The 24442-nt window shown below is 37.3% G+C and overlaps 1 protein-coding gene across 1 annotated transcript in view; it reads right to left on the bottom strand.

Moving 5' to 3' along the window:
- LOC123702884 (alpha-2Db adrenergic receptor-like) overlaps window positions 1-24442 on the bottom strand; it is a 298954-nt gene that overhangs the window by 186707 nt on the left and 87805 nt on the right. Inside the window, exon 2 of the mRNA XM_045650725.1 lies at window positions 13369-14261. Within this exon, the coding sequence (XP_045506681.1) occupies window positions 13369-13875 (507 nt within the window). The 5' untranslated portion in view covers window positions 13876-14261. The remainder of the gene's footprint in view (window positions 1-13368; window positions 14262-24442) is intronic.

The following is a 24442-nucleotide window of genomic DNA, read 5'->3' as shown; positions in this document are numbered from 1 at the left end:
ACAATTAAATTATGGATAGGTACTCTATAATATATTGCATATTGTCTATTTATGTAACATTCAGCAGAGAAAGTTAAATAAACTAAAATATGCAAATATGTTAACTTCCAAACCTACTAAATTGTAGGTAAATTGATTCGCATCCTACTAATATTATAAATGCGAAAGTTTGTAAGGATGTGTGTGTCTTTGTTACTCTTTCACGCAAATACTACTGCACCGATTGCAATGAAATTTAGCACACATATAGAGGGTAACTTGGATTAACACATAGGATAGGTTTCAACGGGAACTATGCGAGTTTTTCTTTCAAAACGCGGGCGAAGCCGCGGGCGGAAAGCTAGTTGGACATAATAAAGATTGTAGCCTGTAGGTAAATGAATTGATTTGCATTGGACATTATCATCAGCTATAAAAGATAATTTTAATGTTAATGACGCAACATAAATTAGGTAATAAAACATCAGTTATTCAAAGAATATCTCGTAAAGTAATTTGAGATAGCATTAATCACCATTTATTATTTGGACACCTCTAGACAGGTTATCTACAATTGATTTATGAGATACTTTTCTTTAAATGTAATTACAGGAAACCTTGATAAAATTTGGAAAGGTAAAACATTTCTTAGTTTTTAAGTAATTTGTATTTTATTTCAATGTAAATAACTAAAATAAATACAGATTTATATATAACTTGCTAACCGCCCGCGGCTTCGCCCGCTTTGTCTAAAACCTAATAAATTTAATACTTAAACCTTTCTATTGAATCATTTCATCTATTCAAAAAAACCAGATCAAAATCAGTTGCGTAGTTTTAAAGATTTAAGCATACAATGGGACATAGGGACAGAAAAAGTGAGTATGTAGTGATTGTAATGTAGAGTTGTTTTATATTTCCAATATTTGGTATAAAAAATTTCCTCTGACGAAAGCTAGGCCTAGGCTAGCTAGTTAGGCCACGCACTAAATAAAAAAAATCCACCCCACCCCCATCCTTATTTCCAATAACAATGTGACAAGACACTATTTGATTTGATATCAATTAAGCAACACAAATATTATATCACAATCAATCATCGCGTAAACTGGCCATTTCAATTATTTTCAATATTAGCGGATTTGAAACACTATCCAGTCAACCGTTACATTCGTATTCGAACATTTCATTAATTCGCAACTGAAGCGATGCATTTGAACAATGCGTGTTGAATTTTGGAGTTAGAATGCCCTTAAGTTACTAGATGTTCTCGATCGGAAATTACGAACGCTTATCGTTCTAGTAGTTCCTTTGTCAGTTTTTGGGAATAAGTCGAATGTGCAAATGATTAGGTATCGATGTACCTAACACGTAGTTAGTTGAATCAATAGATTTATTCAGCAAGTAATAGCTTGAATAGTTAGAAATCATTAGTGTAATTTATGAATATGTTTAATATTCGTTAAGAATATGTATATAGCGCTGATGCTAAAATGTAGAAATCATTGAGTTTGATACGTTATTATCACACTATGTTCATGTATGGTATATTATTTTTAAAATAGGTAAACATATTTATATAGAAATATCTTTCAAACTCACAAAAGTAAATGCATTTCACACCAGTTAAATTTTATGACGTAGAGATAGCATAATGTGCACTTAGCTTAAAGAATAAGAATTGACACTTTCTTGATATTTTCATGGAAATTCTCTAAAGCTTTTAAAATAAAATAGGTTTTTATCACAAAACGAGAGCAAACACTGCAATAATCAATCATAACATTTAAATGCGAATAAATTTATTAAATGATAGTTTAATTCTGTGTTTTAAAATACAATCATGCTCACCTTCCATATTCTTTTACAATACATTTTCTTTATACACAAGAATCCATCGATTGAAGCCATTCAACTTTACGATACGGATAGAGCTCGAACTCGATACAAACTCGAACGAGCAAATGATAACGACATCTGTACATGTCATGAACTGAGCTTCATTGTTGCGATAATTCCATCAACATTCAGTACTAAATAACATAGCGTGTCAGCAGCAAAGTCTTATCATTTTAGATATAGTAGTTGCTGCGTGTGACATTCTGTTTTGATGATAGGGAAAAACGGGATTGTTATCTTACTAAAGTATGGTTTTATTATTATTATAATTTATTTAGAAGCTATATATATATATTAGGTATATAATAGGATTTTAATGATTTATAAAATAAGAAATTCGATCACGTAGCGGAATACGAACCCAAGACTTATGCCTATCGATTTTTTTTATATTGTTTAAAAATGTTCACTAGGGTATGATTTTTGTTTGAGTTTTTTGTTGTAAAACGTTTTATGGGTTTACCAAGGGTTTTTAATTTTTCTTATGTAAATGAGTAGGCACGTTTTCCGTTGTATACTTTCGTATAAATGCTTTTATGTGTTTTATACAAATATTATCATAAAATGTTTACATGTGTGAGTATGGATTTTTAAATATATTTTGAACAGAATCTTGCTGTTGTTGGTCTCTAATTATAGGATCTTTTAAATCTGTTCAATATAATTCTGCTCTTAATGACGGCTAAAAATATTGAAAAACAGAATAGAAACATCTTTCTATGCTTACTGGAAAATAAAAAAGATTATTGTGACATTTTTATATTAATTTCTGTATAAATTTCAATTGTTCAATTTCATTCAATTTTTTTTGTTTCTGTGGATAAATTAATTTTTGTATGCTTTTCTTTTAAAATAACGTAAAAGTATTTGATTTTTACTACTTCACAATACTCGTGAAAGTTTCTCTAACATCAACTACTCAAGATTAGGTCAAAACATCTCTGAAGCAGAAATGGAACAAGTCTTATGGGATCAGCGTCAAACGGCTGTGACACTGAGCCGATCGATAAGTGGGGGCAAGCGACGGTGGCCGCGGTCGACAAGTGGATGGGCAAATCTATATACTACTAGTAATATAATATTATAAAGCTAAAGAGTTTGTTTGTTTTTCGGCATTAGATAGCCCATTTATTGAGGAAGGCTATAGGCTAATATATTATATGATCACGCTAAGACCAACAGGAGCGGAGCCTCGCGGGTGAAACCGCGCGGCACAGCTAGTGATAACATTGCTTGTGGTGAGATAATATTAATGGTATGATAATATTAATGGCTGGTAAGTTTAATTATAATTAATGTTTTGCTATGGTAAAAGCGGTAAGTAAATAGCTTGATTATTATTTTTAATATTTTTGTTATTTTATTTATAGTTTTGGGGAAAGCGTCGGTAGTAGCGGTAGAGAAATGGATGGGCTAATGATAACATAATATTATGTGTTGTCAGGTAATGTATAAAACATAAAAAGACTCCTACTACACCTGGATATCAACGATCCGATCAGTCAACGAACAAAAATTCATTAAAATCAGCTCAGCTGTTCTCGTGTTATAAATAAATAATAATAAATAAGTAAATAAATCTTTAACTAACTCTTTATTTTATTTATATAAGATAAACTAGCTGTGCTCGGCGGTTTCATCCGCATTGCTCAGCTCCTGTTGATCTTAGCGTGATGATATATTATAGCCTATAGCTTTCCTTGATAAATGGGCTATCTAACACCGAATTTTTTTTATAAATCGGACCAATAGTTTCTGAGATTAGCGCGTTCAAACAAACTCTTCAGCTTTATAACATTAGTATAGACTAGATTTCCGCCCGCGGCTTCGCCCGCGTTTGCAAAGGAAAACCCGCATAGTTCCCGTTCCCGTGGGATTTCCGGGATAAAAACTATCCTATGTGTTAATCCAAGCTACCCTCTATATGTATGCTAAATTTTATTGTAATCGGTTCAGTAGTTTTTTCGTGAAAGAGTAACAAACATCCATACAAACTTTTGCATCCTACTAATATAATAAATGCGAAAGTTTGTATGGATGTGTGGATGTATGGATGTATGGATATATGGATGTTTGTTACTCTTTCACGTAAAAACTACTGAACCGATTACAATGAAATTTAGCACCCATATAGAGGGTAACTGGGATTAACACATAGGATAGTTTTTATCCCGGAAATCCCACGGGAACGGGAACTATGCGGGTTTTCCTTTGCAAACGCGAGCGAAGCCGCGGGCGGAAATCTAGTTTATAATATTAGTAGGATATAGTTCTGAACCGAATTACTTCTGACCAACCAATGATGGATGGCATCCACAGGTGCCAGCAACTAGAGCGTCTGATAAATAGGCGGAGGGAATTCTTTTCGCAATTCCAGCAATATACGAATAATATATGACCCTTGGGTGTGACAGGCATCGTGTTAACCGACTTCGCAAAGATGAGCTGAGAAGTTTAGTAAAAGAAAATTATGTTCTAGACGCTAGTAGGTTATAAGCCTTTAAAATTTTTCCCAATATGTATCTTATAGTTATAAGTAACTTACATCTATAAGATACATATTGTACTATATAATATACATATATAAGTATATTATATGTATATTATACAGTGCAATATAACTGTATAAGTATACGTATATCGTATAGTTATAATTAACTAGATTTCCGCCCGCGGCTTCGCCTGCGTTTGCAAAGGAAAACCCGCATAGTTCCCGTTCCCGTGGGATTTCTAAAACTATCCTATGTGTTAATCCAAGTTACCCTCTATATGTATGCTAAATTTCATTGTAATCGGTTCAGTAGTTTTTACGTGAAAGAGTAACAAACATCCATACATCCATACAAACTTTCGCATTTATAATATTAGTAGGATATACTATACCTCATGGTGAAGGTACGATTCTTAGTATTCTATTCTATTCTATTGTTTTTTAACATTAGACTTCAATTTTATAAGGAGCAACGATTTGACGTACTGTAGATGTTTGTTTTTTTATCTAGGAAGCTCAAAATATGTTACTGATAATAATTTGGCAAGTAGAAAGCTATGTACATTTTTTTAAGTGACAATTTGTGTAGTATTTTCCTTCATCCAAAAACACGTAACTACAATATCTCATTCCTTCGCAAATCTGTCCGAATATAAATCTTTACGTTCCAGTACAATTTACTAAACAGAAAAAAATACTTAATAAATCACGAACCTTTTAGAGAAACAAGTAAAAACGTAGCATCATAAGGCGTCGTCACACAAACAAGGTATCACGGAGAGAAAAGTAAAAATTGAAAATTGTTATCAAGATAAATTGTACCTTACAAGTTAAATGGGTCAGTATGACCCAGCTTCCATTACGAGGGATCGCAGTTAGAATATTAATTCAATTTATATCGGCTCCCTGAGGGTTTTATTAATGAACTGTGTTTAGGCAATTTTACAATATAAATCAGACGTTCACTAAAATTCCCTTTAATCTATGATATAGATTTAATGGCTTTTTGGTGATTTCGGCACACGCTGTTTACAGTTTGGAAATTAAAATTCGATATGGGTTTCGATATTTTACTTTAATACATTAACAAATTCATGTGTACTTTTTTATTTCGCTATAGGGCCAATTTTTCAATCCTTGGTTAAAACTTATCCGTCCAATAAAGTTTTACACGATAATATTAAAATGTCACCTGTAAACTGTCAAATACAGACCGTAATTAGAATACATTTTTGAAATGGTAATTTAATACGTTATTTAACGAATAAGTTTTAACCAAGGATTGAAAAATCAGCCCTTATTCAAGCTTTTTGTACACGTCTTATGAAATATTTATTCTTTCAGAATAACAGTCACTTAATATAGACTAGAAACTTATTTGAGAGGCATTTTAAACAAACTAATAATTTAATACAGAGATAAAAAAAATTTGTTATTTAAATTCGTTACGAAATCAAACCGTATCAAACATTTTCGCCTAATTGTATAAAACATTTTTAATATTTAAACATAACAAATTATATTAACATCAAACAAGTAAAAGTTATCAAAACACGTCAATCAAACTACAAAGACAATAAAACTTTTACATGATACAAACATACAAAAAAATGATGTAAAAAGAACTGAATAATTTGGAAACGATCTTCATTTCACGCTTATTACGCGCCTGGGTCGAACATATGTATAATTCAAAAACATGTGCTATATAGGTATATTTGGTCAAATATAGGTGACGCTATCTGTTTTTGAGTTGGTTCTGTAGACCAATAGGTTATTAGATTGTTACACTAAGCCTCAACTCGATGTACTTATATTAAAGCACATTAAAGTATTTAATAAACGGCTTTGATTTGCGTTTCAAAATAAAGAATAAGTAGTGATATTTTTTAAGTAAATCCAAGGATTCAACTTATATTTTACAAAAATTGTAACACACCATTTATACGCAATTTAACCTTCATTCTCAATCTTCTTAGCGACATTCACTCTATAAAGTATTAAAATGTCCCTAAAAATACATTTACAACAATAACTATGAAAAAAAAACAAAAATAACAAACATTGTATTTATTTAATAACAATTTCAATGCAAAAAATCTTTCTTTCTACATCCTCATCATTATTTCCTCACAGTTCAATTATTCACACATTCCAAGGCTTAAACATTTAAAGCAGAACTTCACGTTTCCCCACGGGACCCTAAAACAGGCCGCGTCCCTTGAGACACTCACGACGTAGGACAGAATTCACCATATAAAGAAACTAGCTTTTCGCCCGCAGTTTCACCCGCATCGTCAAAGGAAAAAGTTCTCACTCCCGTAGAATTTACAAGATAAAAATTATTCTATTTGTTGATTCAGAGTTTACTTGAAATGATTTAAAAAAAAGCAACTAAGTACGAAGTTTCCTGCCGATTCTTCTCCATAGATACTGCTTGTGGTCAATGTTAAAAATATGTTTTGACGATTCGAAAGTGCCTGTAGAAGAAAAGAAGTCTAATTCAATAAATAAATGCTTGAGTTTGAATTTAGCTCTATGTGTGTGCCAAATTTCATCTAAATCAGTTCAGTAGTTTTTGCGTGAAGGAGTAACAAACATATAAACTTTCGCATTTATAATATACAAGCGGTCCGCCTCGGTTTCGCGCGTGGTACATGTTTACGTTTTCTCTCCATAAGAACCATCCTCGTACTTTACGCTATATTATAAAAAAAATAATTAACGAAATCAGTTCAGCCGTTCTCGAGTACGCTTACCTTTTACAATGCATTTTTATATTATAGAAAGAAGTAGGTTGCCTACACGTTAGTATTTGATACCAATGATATGTTAAGAGGAGAAATAATTCAGATATCAACTATTCGAAAGGATATTCAAATTGGTTGAAATCTCTAGCGTTCGTATTCTAATGGAACGATCATTCTATATTATATAACAGAATATTCGGTAGATGTGAAGATATGGGCTTCTTCAAGGAAAAACTGACTTGGATGGAATTTAAGTAGGTATGTAGATCGATTATATCTATACTAATATGTATAAAGCTGAAGAGTTTGTTTGTTTGAACGCGATAATCTCAGGAATTTCAGGGTCCGATTTGGAAAATTCTTTCGGTGTTAGATAGCCCATTTATCGAGGGTATAGGCTATATAATATTATCACGCTAAGAACAATAAGAGAGCAATGCGGGTAAGCAAAAGCAAGTACCTATTTCATTAGCTTATATATCTATTATTCTAGGTCCAGCTAAAGCACTAGAATCAAAATCAATTCAGTGATTTTCGCGTTACAGATTAACATATTTACATTTTATAAACTATCGCGTATAAGACTAAAAGAACGAAGAACATGTACGATTTTTTTACGTGGGAGTAAGTAAATATTTTAATCATTTATAACATCTGTAATAAACTGAATTAGCACTTTACTTGCAAAATACCTATAAACTTGTAAAGATGTGAAAATGCAATACACCTAGTTACTCTAACTATATTTCAAAACTATTCACAATGTAAAATGTTACATTGTAAATAGGAATGGCGTTTGGGCTGATATAGCTTGGTAATGACCAAGCCATATCAGCCCAAACGCCATTCCTATGAGCCAATAAAAACCAATGTGTTCACTGTTCACGTATCCCATACTATGATGTCTTAAAGCAGTTTTATTTCTAGTGTGGAAGAGTGACAGCGCTATATAGATCGTGTAGCGCCATCACATTCCCACACTGGGAGTAATACTGCTATAAGAAGTCTCAATTTCCAGTCGATAAATATTTAGACGCAAACACGGTAGCGGCCTCGAAGCTTCACTTCCTTCTAAGAATGCAGTTTTAAGAGCTTATATGGATTTTCGGTGCATTTCTCCTAGCTTGAATACTGGTGTAGGAAATCTCTAGTATAGTCCTATATTATCTGTGGCAATATTATTAAGCTGCGTCTTTGAAATAACTATTTACTTGTGTTAGAAGTTAGCTATCAAGGATGCTTATTTGATCCCTTGTCTTGTCAATTGTCATGCAATAATAAAACTGTTTAAACACTTCAAATTGTTTGTTTGTTTGTTACGTTCACGCAAAAACTGCTGAACCTATTATCGTGTTTGGCACACATATAAAGGGTAACTTGGAGTAAAATATATTATAGTTTTTATCATGACAATCTCGCGGGAACGGGTATTATGCGGGATTTCCTTTGACTACACGGGCAAAGTTGCGGGTGAAAAGCTAGTAATATTATTCATTTGTGAGTTACTGTGAATGCCACATACACAATACAGGCACATGCTATAAATTAATAACATCCTTGATCTTAAAAACACGATATTTTAATAACTCAGGCCCCGGAACCACAGACACAGTAGAAAATCTATTGTCTGGGACCGATCGGGCCGCTTGGGGCTCAATGGGTTAATACAAAAACCACAAAGTAATACTAAAACGATAACCAAAGATTAATCGAATAAAATAACAAAACATTAATAAATTCTAAACGTTGTTCATTGACCTGTGTTACTGCAATATTCATTCATTCATTCACGAACACACAATAGAAGAATTAATTCGATTCCCTATCGAAAATAAAAATGCTGAACCAATTCGAATATTAATCTATTTTTACCGACTGCAAGAAGGAAGGTTAGGTTTTATGTTTTCTTCAGAATTTCGTATGAACAGATTTGGATGTTTTCCAAGTAAAAGAAATTGCATAGTTAATTAATTTACTAAAAACGTCAGTGCAGTTCTATCACAATGGGTTTAGGAGTTTAAATAAAACATACAGGTAATATTTTAAATCAGTTTATATCATTTAACAAAGCCTAATATAGAAAAGAAGGATGTTTGTTTCATTATTATTAGAAAATTATATCTTTGAAGCTTCTACTCATTGTTTGAAATCGGAAAAGTTAAGACATAAATCTAAAAAAAATATCATTCATGTTTTATTTCTAAAGATTTAAAACATAATTTATAAATCGTTTATTAATTAAAATTTAAAATTACATCAATTATTAATTATCATTAAAATTAGTTATTAGGGTCTCAACACCCACGAATATGTAAATATCTAGACCTTTAAAGTATGCTTAATAAAACAGTTTACAACAATTTCAGCAACAAACTGTAAATACACAAAAATATTGGCATATAATTATACCTCTCTACTTGTAACTCAATAAACAAATTAAATAGGTACCATATCTACATACAAAACTCAAACTCAAACATTTATCTATACAATTAGATTTCTTCTAAAAGCACTTTCGAATCGTAATTACGTCATATTTTTAACATTTACCACCGATTCAGAAAGCAGCATCTATAAATCGTTAACTCCATGCTCAAATAAATCAGGCATAATCTTCAAATAGTATCTTCATATTCATATTAAAGCCTCCGGTTGCCATGTTCAATACCGCCGGAAAATCAAAGTACACCAAATCTGGCTTATTTCAAGTCCGGTCCGAGGCAACACAGATTATATTTCACTAGATGTGGTCGAAAATAAATAAGATTAATTGTATGAAGTATATATATACAAATACTTATAAGTATTTGGAAATTCACAAGCACTAAATTAATGTTGTACTTACTTGTTTGTACTACGTTACGTTGTTTACCAGATACCTACTTATTAGAAAAAATTGGTTGTCTGTAAAGTCGGTTTACTGACGATAGTTGAACGTGACAACGTCCGATTGTGCTTCTTTGTCGTTCGTTCCGCGCTCTCGCTCGCACTTCAAGCCTTACATGGAACGCCTCAGAGCGAGGTAACGCCGCATGAGTCATGTTTTTTCGTGCGTGCAGGCGGCTCTATCGAATTATAAGACGTTGTCACGTCAAAAAAAATTTAAACTTTACTACATCTTCTACTAGTTTTTTGTTTATAATATTTGGACGTTTGTTATTGATATACCTGAAATATGATTGTTGTTAAGTCGGCTTCATAAGTATATTTGACTAATTCCCAACAATTTGTGTGAATTGAAACAAAATGTCTTTGCAGTTTCAAATTGAACTTTGAAGTTGTTAAAAATATCATCTATCACATTATATTTTTACGACAGCATACTCACGCATTACTATGTGCATGTGCATATTACATTAGCATGTGGATAAATTAATATCATAGAACTATGTATAATGTTTAAAAAAGTTTCTCAATATTAAATTATTCCCTTGCTTTATCTAGCGAATATTAGATCTATGTTATACCGCTTTAAACTGGTATATAGAGTACTTTGCGTTTTAGGGCGTGTATTTCGAAATTATAGACTTTAGAAACTTTAATAGACATTACTAGCTTTCCGCACACGGCTTTGTTTACGAAAACATGTGTAGTAAACTAAAGTATTTGCTAGTGAAAAATAACACTTGTTGCAATATTGTTAAGTTATAATGCGATTAAAGTATATTAAAATGATATATAACATATTTTTATATATGATTCTTATCAAAAGTGGTTCAGCAGTAATGCAACAATGAGACAGATGAATAAAGAAAGTGCTGTTTTTACCTGAAAGAGTTGCAACATCAATCATCACAAACTTTGACTTTACCATAATATTACTCGTACTACCTGAATCACGCGGTTTTACTCGTATACTAACGTGCACAAACTTTAAGATTGTAGGATCGGGGCTAAATGAAAAACACTTTGAACTTCTTGAGATTTATTTTCGGACCACAATCTTAATTTTTAGAAAACATCTTACAGAGAAACAGCCGTCTTCACCCACGATCTCAATGAAAAGAGACAGATCATTCCTCATTCGCTCTTTACTTCACATTCTCTCATTGATTCAATTATAGTCTATCGTTCTTTCATTCTAATCGTCGTTCAGAAACTAATCTTACACACATTCAGAAACATCAATTAATCGTACATCTCACCTTATCATCCCACATATAATGAAGCATTAATATAAATCCGTGCTGTTCTTAATCCTTAAATCTGTCTGTTGGGTATGCCTAACAGACAGACAAACTTCCACAATTTTGAAAAGGATTAGTAGATACTAGTATCCTAATACACCTATTATCCTAATAAAAATACCATAGTTACCATAGGTACTTACCAATTATTAAGTGGAAATTGCAAGCGCTATAGTAACCCTAGTTATATATATTGTATACCAAATATTGTTATAAAACATTGTAGATTTACCTTTTTCACAAAACACGTTTGGGAAAACATGAAATACCGGTAAAGTATCGTGTACATACAGCGGAAATTGCAGTACTCCCTCCATAATTCACCGCTCGTAGACTTCGGTAATTTTAAATTACGTAGAATTTTCGATAATACACAACGGGGTACGTTGAGCACGTTTTTGTGGTTATTCCGTGTCACTATCACGTTTAGCGTGGTTATGAATATGAGTTTGAACGCGCTGATCTCAGGAACGACTGATTCGCATTGAAAATTTTATTTTGAGAAATTTTAAAGAACTAGCTTTCATCCCGCGGCTTCGCCTGCGTTTTCAAAGATAAACTCGCATAGTTTCCGTTTCCGTGGGATTTCCGGGATAAAACCAATCCTATGTGTTAATCCAAGTTACCCTCTATATGTGTGCTAAATTTCATTGTAATCGGTTTTGTAGTATTTGCGTGAAATAGTAACAAACATACACATCTACATACATCCATTTTCACCAACTTTCGCATTTATAATATTAGTAGGATAGGATTTGGATGCTATAAATTAAATAGGTAGGTATCTAATCAGCATCAGATCTAGAAACAGCAGATTTAAAAACATTCAATAAGTCTGTTAAAGTATTAGTTGAACCAACGAGAAAAATCTTAATATATATAAATCTCGTGTCACAATGTTTGTCCTCAATGGACTCCTAAACCACTTAACCGATTTTAATAAAATTCACACACCATGTGCAGTTCGATCCAACTTGAGAGATAGGATAGTTTAAATCTCAAATCGTTTTAGAGAAAGCGGGCGAAGCCGCGGGCGGTAAGCTAGTCTTAATATATATAAATCTCGTGTCACAATGTTTGTCCTCAATGGACTCCTAAACCACTTAACCGATTTTAATAAAATTCACACACCATGTGCAGTTCGATCCAACTTGAGAGATAGGATAGTTTAAATCTCAAATCGTTTTAGAGAAAGCGAGCGAAGCCGCGGGCGGTAAGCTAGTATGTTATAAAACGTAAAAATTATTAAGCTTTCCTCATACTAAAATATTTTTTTCTCCGCAAAATGTGCATATATTTTCCGACAGATACATTACGCTTCCGCCAAGCGGTTGTAAAGTTTGTGCATTTAAATTTATTACAGGTTTTATTAAAATCTTTACAATGAGATTATGAATTTACTTCAAAACTCTAGAAAACGATACATATTTTTTAATACTTTCATGAAAGCTGTGATATTTGAAATACACATTTCAACATTAAAAGAGTATACAGGTTTAGTTTTGTTACGCAGAAATCATGTTTATATTCCATCACTCTTTTTGCATTTACAATTTAACATCTAATTAATATATATTTAATATAAAGGCGAAAGTTTGTATGGATGTGTGGATGTATGGATGTTTGTTACTCTTTCACGTAAAAACTACTGAACCGATTACAATGAAATTTAGCACACATATAGAGGGTAACTTGGATTAACACATAGGATAGTTTTTATCCCGGAAATCCCACGGGAACGGGAACTATGCGGGTTTTCCTTTGCAAACGCGGGCGAAGCCGCGGGCGGAAATCTAGTCAGATTGGTAATCTGAGTTTATATACATTATACCTTTCTCTCAATAAAAAAAGGAAAAAGAGGATTGAAACACAAATTTTTATCGTACAAAATATCGATATCAATTACACTTACGTTCTCTATACCTAACACTGATGTAAGGACTATTCTTACTTCGTAATATGTTCGTGTTTTAAGTACCTACATTTATCCTGGTACTTTTTTATTCTGCTGCCAAATAAAAGTATATCTAGTTCTACTTAACTACTTTAATTCTTATCTCACCTGCGTTATACTCCAGTATCGATCCAGCGATATGAGACACAGGTTCATGATCGACGCGGTACACAACAGCACATCCATCGCCGAATGTATCTCACACCACCAGAATCCAAATATCCAATAACCCATTAACTCATTCGCGAGAGAAAACGGCATTATCACCAAACCTAGGAAGAAGTCCGACACCGCTAGCGATGCTATGAACCAGTTCTGTATGTTCTTCAACGCCTTCTCTGTAACTATAGCTATAATAACCAGCATGTTCCCAACCACCACCATGATCATCAGCACCGTCACAACTACCGAAGCAATTATTATGTGCGCCGGCGAATACCCGCTCGGGTACCAACTCTTCAAGACAAACTGACTTATCGTATCATTGATCGTCGAATTCAAGTCGGATCCGTTCTGCAAAGCGAAAAATTCCTCTGAACTCAAATAACTCGGTATAAGATAGCTTGAATTTGTGGCATTCCAACTCATTGTCTTCAACGTGCTATTGCCAAGCATCTTGCTACCACAGTCTCTAGCTAGACTCGATTGGCCCCCGATAACGTATTGCCTATAGGAACGGATTTATTTAAACTACACATCGAAATATTGCGTCCACTTATATACACTTATTTACACTAAACTAATATTGCTTTTCGGTACTTAACTAATGTAGGATATCGCGTGAGCGTTTATTTGATCGAATCGAAGAACTGGTATCGCGGCATCATCGTGAATTTCTTTGCTTTCTACGATCCCAAAATCTGTCGGTTTTCGCAAACATTTTGGCGGTGTGTGTCACATGTTTACGTGACTGTCATTGTTGAGTGTGATCGGCAATGAGTTAGTGCTGAGTCATGGGTCGGTGTTACGGTGGAGTGCACTTCTCGACAGCCCTATTGTACCTGGAACAAGAAAATTATGGTCAATCGAAGGAAATTGTACTGGCTTATAATTATCTTGAATGACGTCTTCAAATTATAGTTGTGGCATGTTTATGTGAATTATTTAAATGCGAATACATATTTCAAACATTAAATGTAGAAAAATATTAAGGAAAGTTGAGCAAATTTTTTAAAAGTTATATAAATGTTGTAGTTGTATCCTTCAGTAAGTTTGCAGATCTAATGCATAAATATTTGAGTATTTGTTTAGTTTGTAGTCTCAGTCATACTTTTAAATGTTATTAAAACTGTTTAAGTTCTTCTAAATTAAAATTTGATGCTGTAAAAATATTATTTACACGACTCTATAATTATTTGTGTTTACGGGACAAAATTTATAATAATCACTACATAGTATAAAACAAAGTCGCTTTCTCTGTCCCTATGTCCCATTGTATTGTATTGTATGCTTAAATCTTTAAAACTACGAAACGATTTTTGTTTTTATTGATAGAGTGATTCAACAGGAAAGTTTTAGTACATAATTTATTAGGTTTTAGCCAAAGCGGGCGAAACGGCGGGTGGTAAGCTAGTATATTATATACTCAATTATATGTTAACTGATATAAATATTAATTACGTGATTATATAGGAAGTCAGGTATCGTTTTACAAAATATAATTCCCTCTATTACAAAGGCCTTGACGTTCTTATTAAAGCAAGTAATGTTAATATATTAGTTAATTTATTTTAGCGAGTAGTTAGAACCTATTCAATTTCTTAGAATAAGATGTTGTATAGAACATTTTGGAATTATAATTCTTATATAAATTTTCCGTTTTCCTTCAATCGATATCCGGAGATAAAAAGGTGAATTTCAAAGCAATCCATCAGAACTTTCAAAACAAGGATCCGAAAACTATTTCTTGGAGTATGTTTCTTCTTTTACTATGCTACATTTACTATAACTTATAGGATACTAGCTCACCGCCCGCGGTTTCACCCGCTTTGTCTAAAACCTTATAAATTATACACTAAAACCTTCCTCTTAAATCACTCTATCTATTTAAAAAACCGCATCAAAATCCGTTGAGTAGTTTTAAAGATTTAAGCGTACAAAGGGACATAGGGACATAAGGACAGAGAAAGCGACTTCGTTTTATACTATGCAGTGAAGTTCCATCAAAATTACTTTAGTACTAGTTCCCTTTCACGTGAGATTTAGAAGATAAAACCTTCTTATGTGTTAATCCAAGTTACCCTCTATGTGTGTGCCAAATTTCATTGTAATCGGTTCAGCAGTATTTGTGTGAAAGATTAACAAACATCAACATATTACATACTCAGTTCCCGTTCCCGTGGGATTTCCGGGATTGGGTCATTTTCCCGGGATAAAAAGTAGCCTATGTCCTTTCTCGGATATCAAAATATCTCCATACCAAATTTCATGAAAATTGGTTCAGTAATTTAGGCGTGATTGAGTAAAAGACAGACTGACAGAGTTACTTTCGCATTTATAATATTAGCACAGTATTACCATATTTTAATATTGTAATACTGTGATATTAGTATGGAGTGTGGATTAGGATAGACACAGTCCAAAGACGAAAACTATGTACATTGCAAGTCTTATGTTTCTTTTAACTGCGATTGCGTTGACCTATTTCTTATCACATTCTGTATTTCACAATCCAAAAGCATGCTTCACTCAAAATATCTCTGCAAACTACAGTTTAATCTCACCTCTATAACAAAGTAAAAAAAAGTTCTTGTTACAAAGAGAAATATTTAAAGATTTTTAATCAACGTTCTTCGTAATTTTCTTGATAAGGTGACACGAATGCTCCTAAATTTACACATCACTGAATTTAAGTCGAGATTGATTAAAAACGAAAACCGACGTTTTATTTGTATATTTTAAGTTACAAGGCTACGAATTTTTTGAAGAGTACTTCTTTAGCCGCGTTGACAGTAAAATTTTCATGTCGCGTCATGGAAATACCGTCACGTCATGGAGTAAGGCGACGATTTTGTATCTTTGAAGTTGTCAAAGAAGTTTCACTTCTGATACGTGTGCTCGGCACACACGCTCTTTTTTATTGAATGGAAGGTCTTGATGCTGGTGCAACTATAGAGATATATTTTATTAGCTTTTAATTGGCTTACTTATTGACTTAATAATTACTTAAACAAATAGAAATAAGTTATTATGTAAAAAATGTTCAGAGAGCCTATTACAGCAAGGAATACATGAAAGATGAAAACCCATGGAGGGTTGTCGCGTAAGAACCACAGGACAGTTCTTTGGCATATTATGTAGTTAGATATATGTTACACATAACACATTATGTAAAATTAAATTGTAATATTGACATAATTTTAAAAGAGCAACTATGGGGTTTCTTGCCGGTTCTTCTCCATAGATACTGCTTTCCGAATCGGTGGTAAATGTTAAAAATATGTAATGACGATTCGAAAGTGCTTCTAAAAGAAGTCTAATTGAATAAATAATTAATGTTTCCAGTTTGAGTTTGTTAAGAAAAATACTACTGATCAGATCAGATCATCTAATGAGAGAATTAATGATAAAGTAGCTTCTAGATAATTATTTATTAAATGAATATAATATATTCCAGATTAATTTTATAAGAATATAAATTATAAACTTCTTCAATTAATTTCCATAAGCCTAATTTCAATAAAAAATAAAGCTTGCAACGAAAATATCCAGAAAAACTGCAATTTGCAAATTGCTCGGCTTCGAAGTGAACTGCATTGGGAAGGAATGTTGGAATTCAACGAAGTTTTTCAGTAAAATAAAGTCGAAATGATAAATTTTAAATATATGTAAAATTATAGTTTTAAATTATAGATTAGCCACGTTGCGCTGTTTCAGCCATAAGATTTGGAAATCTCAATTGATATTTTGTGTTAAAATATGTTCCTATACAAAATCGAGTCCAACAAGCTTATTAATTGTCTATCTATATCTATCATAATGGGTACATTGTATTAAAAGTAACTTTGTACATTTTTTTAATAGAATAGTATAGAATTATACCTACATCTTTATAGTACACTAGCTGTACCCCGCGGTTCCACCCGCATTGCTCCACTCCTGTTGGTCTTAGCGTGATGATATATAGCTGGGCTATCTAACACCGAAAGAATTTTTGAAATCGGACCAGTAGTTTCCGAGATTAGCGCGTTCAAACAAACAAACTCTTCAGCTTTATAAAATTAAGTATAGATTTCATTAAAATAACTACTTATATTTTTTAAATATATATGCATGGAATTTAATTTTTAAATATATATGCATGGAATTTGAAAGAACGTCTCAAAGAGTGTGTGTACACGCGTTAGAAGTTATACTTCTTTGGCGTACGGAAAATACTAGAATATACAACTTGAACATAGTTATCAATTGTCATACCACCTAGAACTAACTTTATGCTGTTAAATTTAGGTGTCGGTGTGCGCGCGCATAAAAATTCACTCTCATCATTTTTCTCCATCGCGCCAAAAGAAGTATAACTTCAAAAAGATCAACCACTTATTTCTAATATTAATAATTCTTTCTATATCTTGTTATTCACACTCAGTCATAAAAGGTCAATGACCAGAGCTATATAATAGACACAGATAGTCAGGTGGAGGAAAAACTAGATCTGCACGAATCGATGGGTAAATCTGAAAGGGGCACTCGGTGGCCTGTTGACTAATTAATTGCTTGAGCGACAGCCCTCGGCTGGCATAGGGCTGGCATCTAGTCGATAAATTGTATGGTTTTGTAGGCATTATATCCTATTTTGCGAGATTGAGTAGTGTTGTGTAATTTTAAATATTATGTGACAATTTAAATCTCGCATAATAATTAAAAAATTTACCTACACAAAACTACATCATTTACAATTTTATCGATAAAATTTTACATACCACCTACAATTTTACCCATAAAATTGTAAATGATGAAGAAATAAAACTGTCTATATATTATTTCTTCTTTCCTTCTTTTCTATTACTTTAATAGTGTTGAGCTCGATCGTCGATAAAATCATAATTTTTTTTTTAAAGTTGTGAATATTGATAGTATGTACATAAGCTGAAATTGTCGACAAAATAATAAATATTGTACTTATTATTGTAAGTATACCTAAGGTATTTTTTTTGAGTTTTACAAAATTGCACAGTGCTGAAATATATTATCGATAAATGAAATGTATGTTATTTTTTGATAAAGCATTTAAACAACAAGTAAAGCTTTTTTCTCAAATATTACAGACCACTTTTAATCATAAAGCGATTCGTAATATTGAAATTTACTCGCGAAGCAATGCGAGGCAGCCAATGAATTTATATTTTATTAAATAGTATGGGCTAAATGACTTTTTACAGAGTATACAGTTTCTTATTGGTTTTAATATATTTATTCTATCGTAGAGGTTATTTATAGACATTTGTAATCAAGGTTTGCATGAATAGAATTTCAAATCCTAAAGGCGAAAGTTATATAGTTTTTATCTAGACAATCCCACGGGAACGGGAACTATGCGGAGCTGCGGGTCAAAAGCTAGTTTAAATATTTATGTGAGCTTAATTTTGAGTATGAATTTAAGTTTGAGTTTGAGTATCAATTTGAAGATAATAAGACTGAATTAAATGTCCCACCACAAAGCCAAAACGACAGAAAATGTTGAAACCAGTGGATTTCCAACCACCTGATATTTGGCAGCTAACTAGAATTAGTTTTGTTTTCACTTCGTCTGTGACTCGCTAATTGGTCGCTAATTTTCAATGTAACTTTTAATGATAGTGATAAATATAAGGGAGGGTTGTTGGGAGTTTGTTTCTTTGTAATGTAAGGTAAGGTTTACCGCTGGTAAATGGTAAAACTATGTATTGACGATTCAAAGGTTCTTTTAGAAGAAGTCTAACTGAATATTTGAATTATATGAATTGAATTTGAATTTATATTTTTTGTTTTATGGCATTCAAATGCTTTATAAATATAAATTTATAAAGAATAGAAAAAAGTCACGAGTCACGAGTGGTCAGGCATCCGCCCCCCCCCCCCCCCCCCGTGGTCCAAGCCTTGTCGCGGCGGAGGGGCTCAGTAGCTTGGGGTGCAAGCCAGCACCTTGAGTGAAGCGAATATGGACCGAGCTGGTTGCTCTCTGTACCTCTCTTATTAGAAGAGTAAATAGGAGATGCATGGCGCTTTGGCGCGTGTCTGTGGCTCGAAGGGGCCAGCGGAGCTTTTGCTCGCAGGATGGCAGACAGGGCCGGGAGTTCTGCGAGACTGCGGGGAAGACAACCCCTATAAAAAAATTACCCCAATCCTAAGTCAGTGACACTCGGCGAGAGGATGAATGGTCGGTGGGAATCCGGCAGATAGAGATGTCTCAGGGGAGCGCCCCCTGGTTAACAAAAAGCAAAAATGGAGGTCAATAAAACTAAAACTACTCCAGGAGGGTACCACCTCGCTTCGAGTGTGGAGAATCCCTCACGGGACTGTCCCGACGGGACAGTACCGTCAGCCCCATCGTATTCTGGAGGGGGCACTGGCCGCCACATGGGTGATGCATCAGGCCCTAATGCTACTGAGCAACTGACCACTGGCAAACGACTAACGGAGACCGATAAGCTTAGCGAAACGGAACGTGGGGTGGAGGCGCGCACCCAAACGGGGCGCGTTGAAACCAGAAGGAGGAAGACTGGACCCAGTGGGCTGTCCACGGCAACGTCCGTAGATAGTCTCATGACGGTCCAGTCATATGAGGAGGATAGACTGTGGGCCAAGCGAAAGCGGTCCTCTGGAGCGAGCTGCTCAGGCTCCTCCACGGAAGAAGGCCGAACGCGGCAGGCCAAGAAAGCCTCGAAAAGGGGCAAAGGGCGAGGGGCTGCAGCAGCGGGGTTCTGTGCAGGTACAGCCTCTGCAAGAAAGACCTTAGCGGACATGACAGCCGCTAGGAAGGCCTTGTCGCGCGTACGGAGGGAATCGGAGCTCGAGGCTAGCGAGGAAACGCAGGTCACCCGAGCCTCTCGAGCCGGTACCTCCCGCGCTGGAGAAACTGGGGACGGACGTCTTGCCGACGATTCTACCGCGGCCCTCCAACGCCGTATAGAGGAGAGCCTGGATGCCATCGAGCAGGTGCGTGCAAAATCGACAAACCTAAGGGTGGCATTCAAACGTTCCCTCAAGGAAGCCTCGGACACCATTCAAGAAGCGGCGGTGCTTCTTGCACAACGTACTGCATCAGAGGAGACGCGGCAGCTGCAAGCTGCGAACACCCAGTTACAGGCGGAAATCGCGGGCCTCCGAAAAGAGATGGGAGAGCTTAGGGCTATCATAGGGACCGCACAGCCCATGCAAACGCGAGTGGACTCTGATCTGACCGCGGAGATTTTGCGGCAGGTTGGGGGAATGGTGGACGCCCGGTTAGAAGCGTTGGAGTTGCCTCCAAAAAGGTGTGTGAGGCCCCCATTGGCGGGGGATGGCAGGGTTGAGGGAATGGCGGTTGGGCAAGCCCCAACCGAGGACTTTCCTCCTCTTCCGCCGCCAAAGCCCCCTAATGGGGCACCAGCGAAAGGTGCTGCTCCAGCAAAGGCGAGAAAACCGGAACAGCCTGCTGCGCAGCCTGCAAAACCGGGTCCAGCTGCAAAAGCCAAGGGGAAGGGCAAGGGGAAGGCTGCACGGCAGCCGGAAAAGACCAAGCCAGCTGACAAGGCTGTGCCCACCACTTCTTCTGCTCCCCAGTTGCAGCAACGGCTGGAGCAGGAATGGACGGTCGTCGGAAAGAAGGGCAAGGCGAAAAAGAAAAAGGGGCCGGCGCGAGTGCGCTCGAGGGCGCAGAGGTTGCGCAATCCTTCGTCCTCGGCTGTCGTTATTGCTCTGCAGCCAGGCGCAGTGGAGCGAGGCGTCACCTATGCCTCTATAATGGCTGGATCACGCCAAAAGATCGATCTGGCGGAAATCGGTGTAGGTGCGCTGCGGTTCAAGCGTGCCGCGACTGGGGCAAGGATCTTAGAAGTCCCTGGTGCCGCAAGCTCGAAGGAGGCAGATGCTCTCGCTGCAAAGCTGCGGGAGATTTGGGACGAAGGCACCGTCAAGGTTTCCAGGCCGGTGAAATGCGCTGAAGTGCACATCATCGGCTTGGACGACTCGGCGGCTGTTGTAGATGTCGTGGCTGCGATTTCTCGGGCAGGAGAATGCCCTACAGAACACGTTAAGTGTAGTGGCATGCGCGTGGGCTCTCGCGGCTCGACTTCAGCCTGGGTGAGCTGCCCGATAGCCGCGGCAAAGAAGGTGGCACAGGTAGGCCGTATCCAAGTAGGGTGGATCTCTGCAAGTGTCACGCTTGGCAAGGTGAAGCCACAGCGTTGCTTCCGCTGCCTAGAGGTGGGGCACGTAAGAGCCGAGTGCAATTCGCTCGTAGATAGGAGCAACGTCTGTTTCCGATGTGGAGAAACAGGCCACAAGGCCGGGGAATGTTCTGCCTCCGCCGCTCGCTGCGTTCTATGCTCCGAGGCCAAGCTACCGGCAGGCCATCGGCTCGGGGGTCCAGCTTGCAAGGCTCCCAAGCGGAAAAGAGGAAATCGGGGACGCGATGGTCCAGGTACCGCACCGTGTCCTTGTCCCGCGCCCGTCGAGGCGAATGTGACGGTTAGCGAAATGGAAACGCAGTAATGGCTCTACTCCATTTCCTCCAAGGCAATATCAACCACTGCGCCGGAGCCCAAGATCTTTTGCTCCAGAGTCTGGCGGAGTGGCGGATAGATGTGGCGGTGGTGGCTGAGCCCTATTTCGTGCCGTCCCGGGACAACTGGGCGGCTGACTTGGATGGACTGGTGACGCTCGTAACGCAGGGCGGCACAGTAATGGAAAGGGTAGTCCGGCGGCGGGGTTGTGTCTCGGCCTCGATCAAGGGTAACACAGTGATCGGGGTCTACTTCTCTCCCAACCGTGGCCTGGATGAATTCGAGCGGTTCCTGGCAGATCTGGGGGAACTGATTGACCTAGCTCCTTCGCAGCCCGTGCTTCTGGCCGGAGATTTCAATGCCAAATCAATGGCATGGGGATCATCGGTGAGAAATGCGCGGGGTGCGGTGCTGCAGGACTGGGCGGTCGCGGCTGATCTCTCGGTCGTAAATCGCGGGAGTGAGCTTACCTGCGTGCGGCAAAGAGGGGGCTCCATCGTCGACATCACCTTCGCTAGCCCCCCCCTTGCAAGGCGAATTACTGACTGGAGGGTTGTTACTGATGTGGAAACGCTGTCGGACCACAGATACATCCGCTTCAGCGTCTCTGCGCCATCCGCGTTTCGCGGTGAGCCTTCCCTAAATGGTGGACGTCCGCGTTGGTCGATTCGTAGTCTCGATAAGGAACTCCTAATTGAGGCTGCCATAGTTCAGGCATGGATCCCTGCACCGCGGATCGCAACAACAGTAGAGGACGATGCAGCGTGGATGGCTGATGCCATGGCGCAGGTGTGTGATGCGGCCATGAGTAGAGTTCGCTCGAATCCGCGCAGAAGACCGATGTATTGGTGGTCCGCCGAAATTGCCCAGCTGCGCGCATCCTGCGTGGCTGCGAGGCGGGCGTACACCAGGCACCGGCGCCGGAGTGGACGGGATGAAGTGGAGGAAGCGCAACTGTATGCCTCCTACAGGGAGTGCGTTACCTCTCTGCAGGAGGCAATCAGCAGCGCCAAGGATAGAGCATGGGAAGAGATGCTCGAGGGTCTGAACCGAGTGCCGTGGGGTCGGCCGTATAAAAGGGTGAGGCAGAAGCTCCGCCCGTGGGCTCCGCCTCTGTCTCAGTCTCTCGAGCCCCGTCTGCTAGAACAGGTTGTGGTGTCTCTGTTCCCGGACCGGGGAAGATACTCTCCTCCGCCGATGGCGGCGACACCTGCATCACAGGAGGAGCCTGCAGAAGAAATCCCTGCCGTTACCCATGAGGAGTTGGAGGCGGCAGTTATGCGGCTTAAGGCCGTGTACGCGGTCCGTGCGCTGTTTGGCTCAAATATGTGATTTTTCAAACCAGATTGTCCATCAACCACTTATCTTACAAACATATGAATTACTAATAATTTTAGGGAATTTTATTGTCTATATAGTTAGTTAAGAGTTTTTTTCAATTAATACAGTATTTGTGAATACCATCAAGATAACTGAGCCGATGATTACTTGATTTCACTTTTAGTGTCAATTTCGAAGCTAAAAATATCTGAAATTGCTGACAGATCTAACACACATTTTTTTTTAACTAACTGCAAAAATCCTTATTAAAATAGTTAGTTAAAAGATTTTTTTAATTTGGACTCCTAACTTACGAAATTAAAATCCGAACAATGTGAATTTTTTTAGAAATTATACTCGACAAAATGATTATTTTCACCAAGATATTTGACTTAGTTGAATATAATTTATACATATTGCAATAAAAGAACGTATTACTTATAAGACAAAATTTAAAAAATCAACTAAGGTACCTCTATTATTTTTCTACAATTTTTTTTAAAGTACTATAAAACACTGCGCGCGACCCGATTAAAATCAGTCGGCAGCGAGCCTTCCCAGAGAGAGGACATGTTGCTCGGCGCTCTCCTGTGGACCTATGCTGTTCATAGTAAAAGGATAGCGCAAGCCGCGATCTATCGTAATAGATCGCGGAGATTTTGACTTGCGTTAAATTGAATAAGCGCTCTTAAAGGGAAAAACACTGCTCCTGGACCTGACGGGGTACCTGGTCGAGCGTGGGTGCTAGCGTTGGAAGCCCTCGGGCCCCGTGTGGAGCGGTTATTTTCGGCTTGCCTTGAGCGGGGCCAATTTCCCCGTAGGTGGAAGACAGGGAATTTGGTCCTGTTAAGAAAGGAGGGGCGCCCGCGCGATTCGCCCTCAGCGTACAGGCCTATTGTATTGCTTGACGAGGTGAGCAAGCTTTTTGAGCGCGTTTTTGCAGCTCGCCTCGTCAACCATTTGGAGGGAGTGGGACCAGATCTCAGCGGGAACCAGTTCGGCTTTCGCCGTGGTCGGTCCACACTCGACGCGATATCTCGCGTGAGAGCCACCGCAGAAGATGCGGCCGCTAGTGGAGAAGTCCTCCTGGCGGTGTCTTTGGACATCGCCAACGCGTTTAACACCTTGCCGTGGGGCAGTATCCTGCAAGCTCTCCACTATCATCGCGTGCCGGGCTACAT

Source organism: Colias croceus, chromosome 24, assembly GCF_905220415.1.
Source record: "Colias croceus chromosome 24, ilColCroc2.1".
Lineage (NCBI taxonomy): Eukaryota > Metazoa > Arthropoda > Insecta > Lepidoptera > Pieridae > Colias > Colias croceus.
This window is presented reverse-complemented; position numbering and strand designations above follow the sequence as displayed.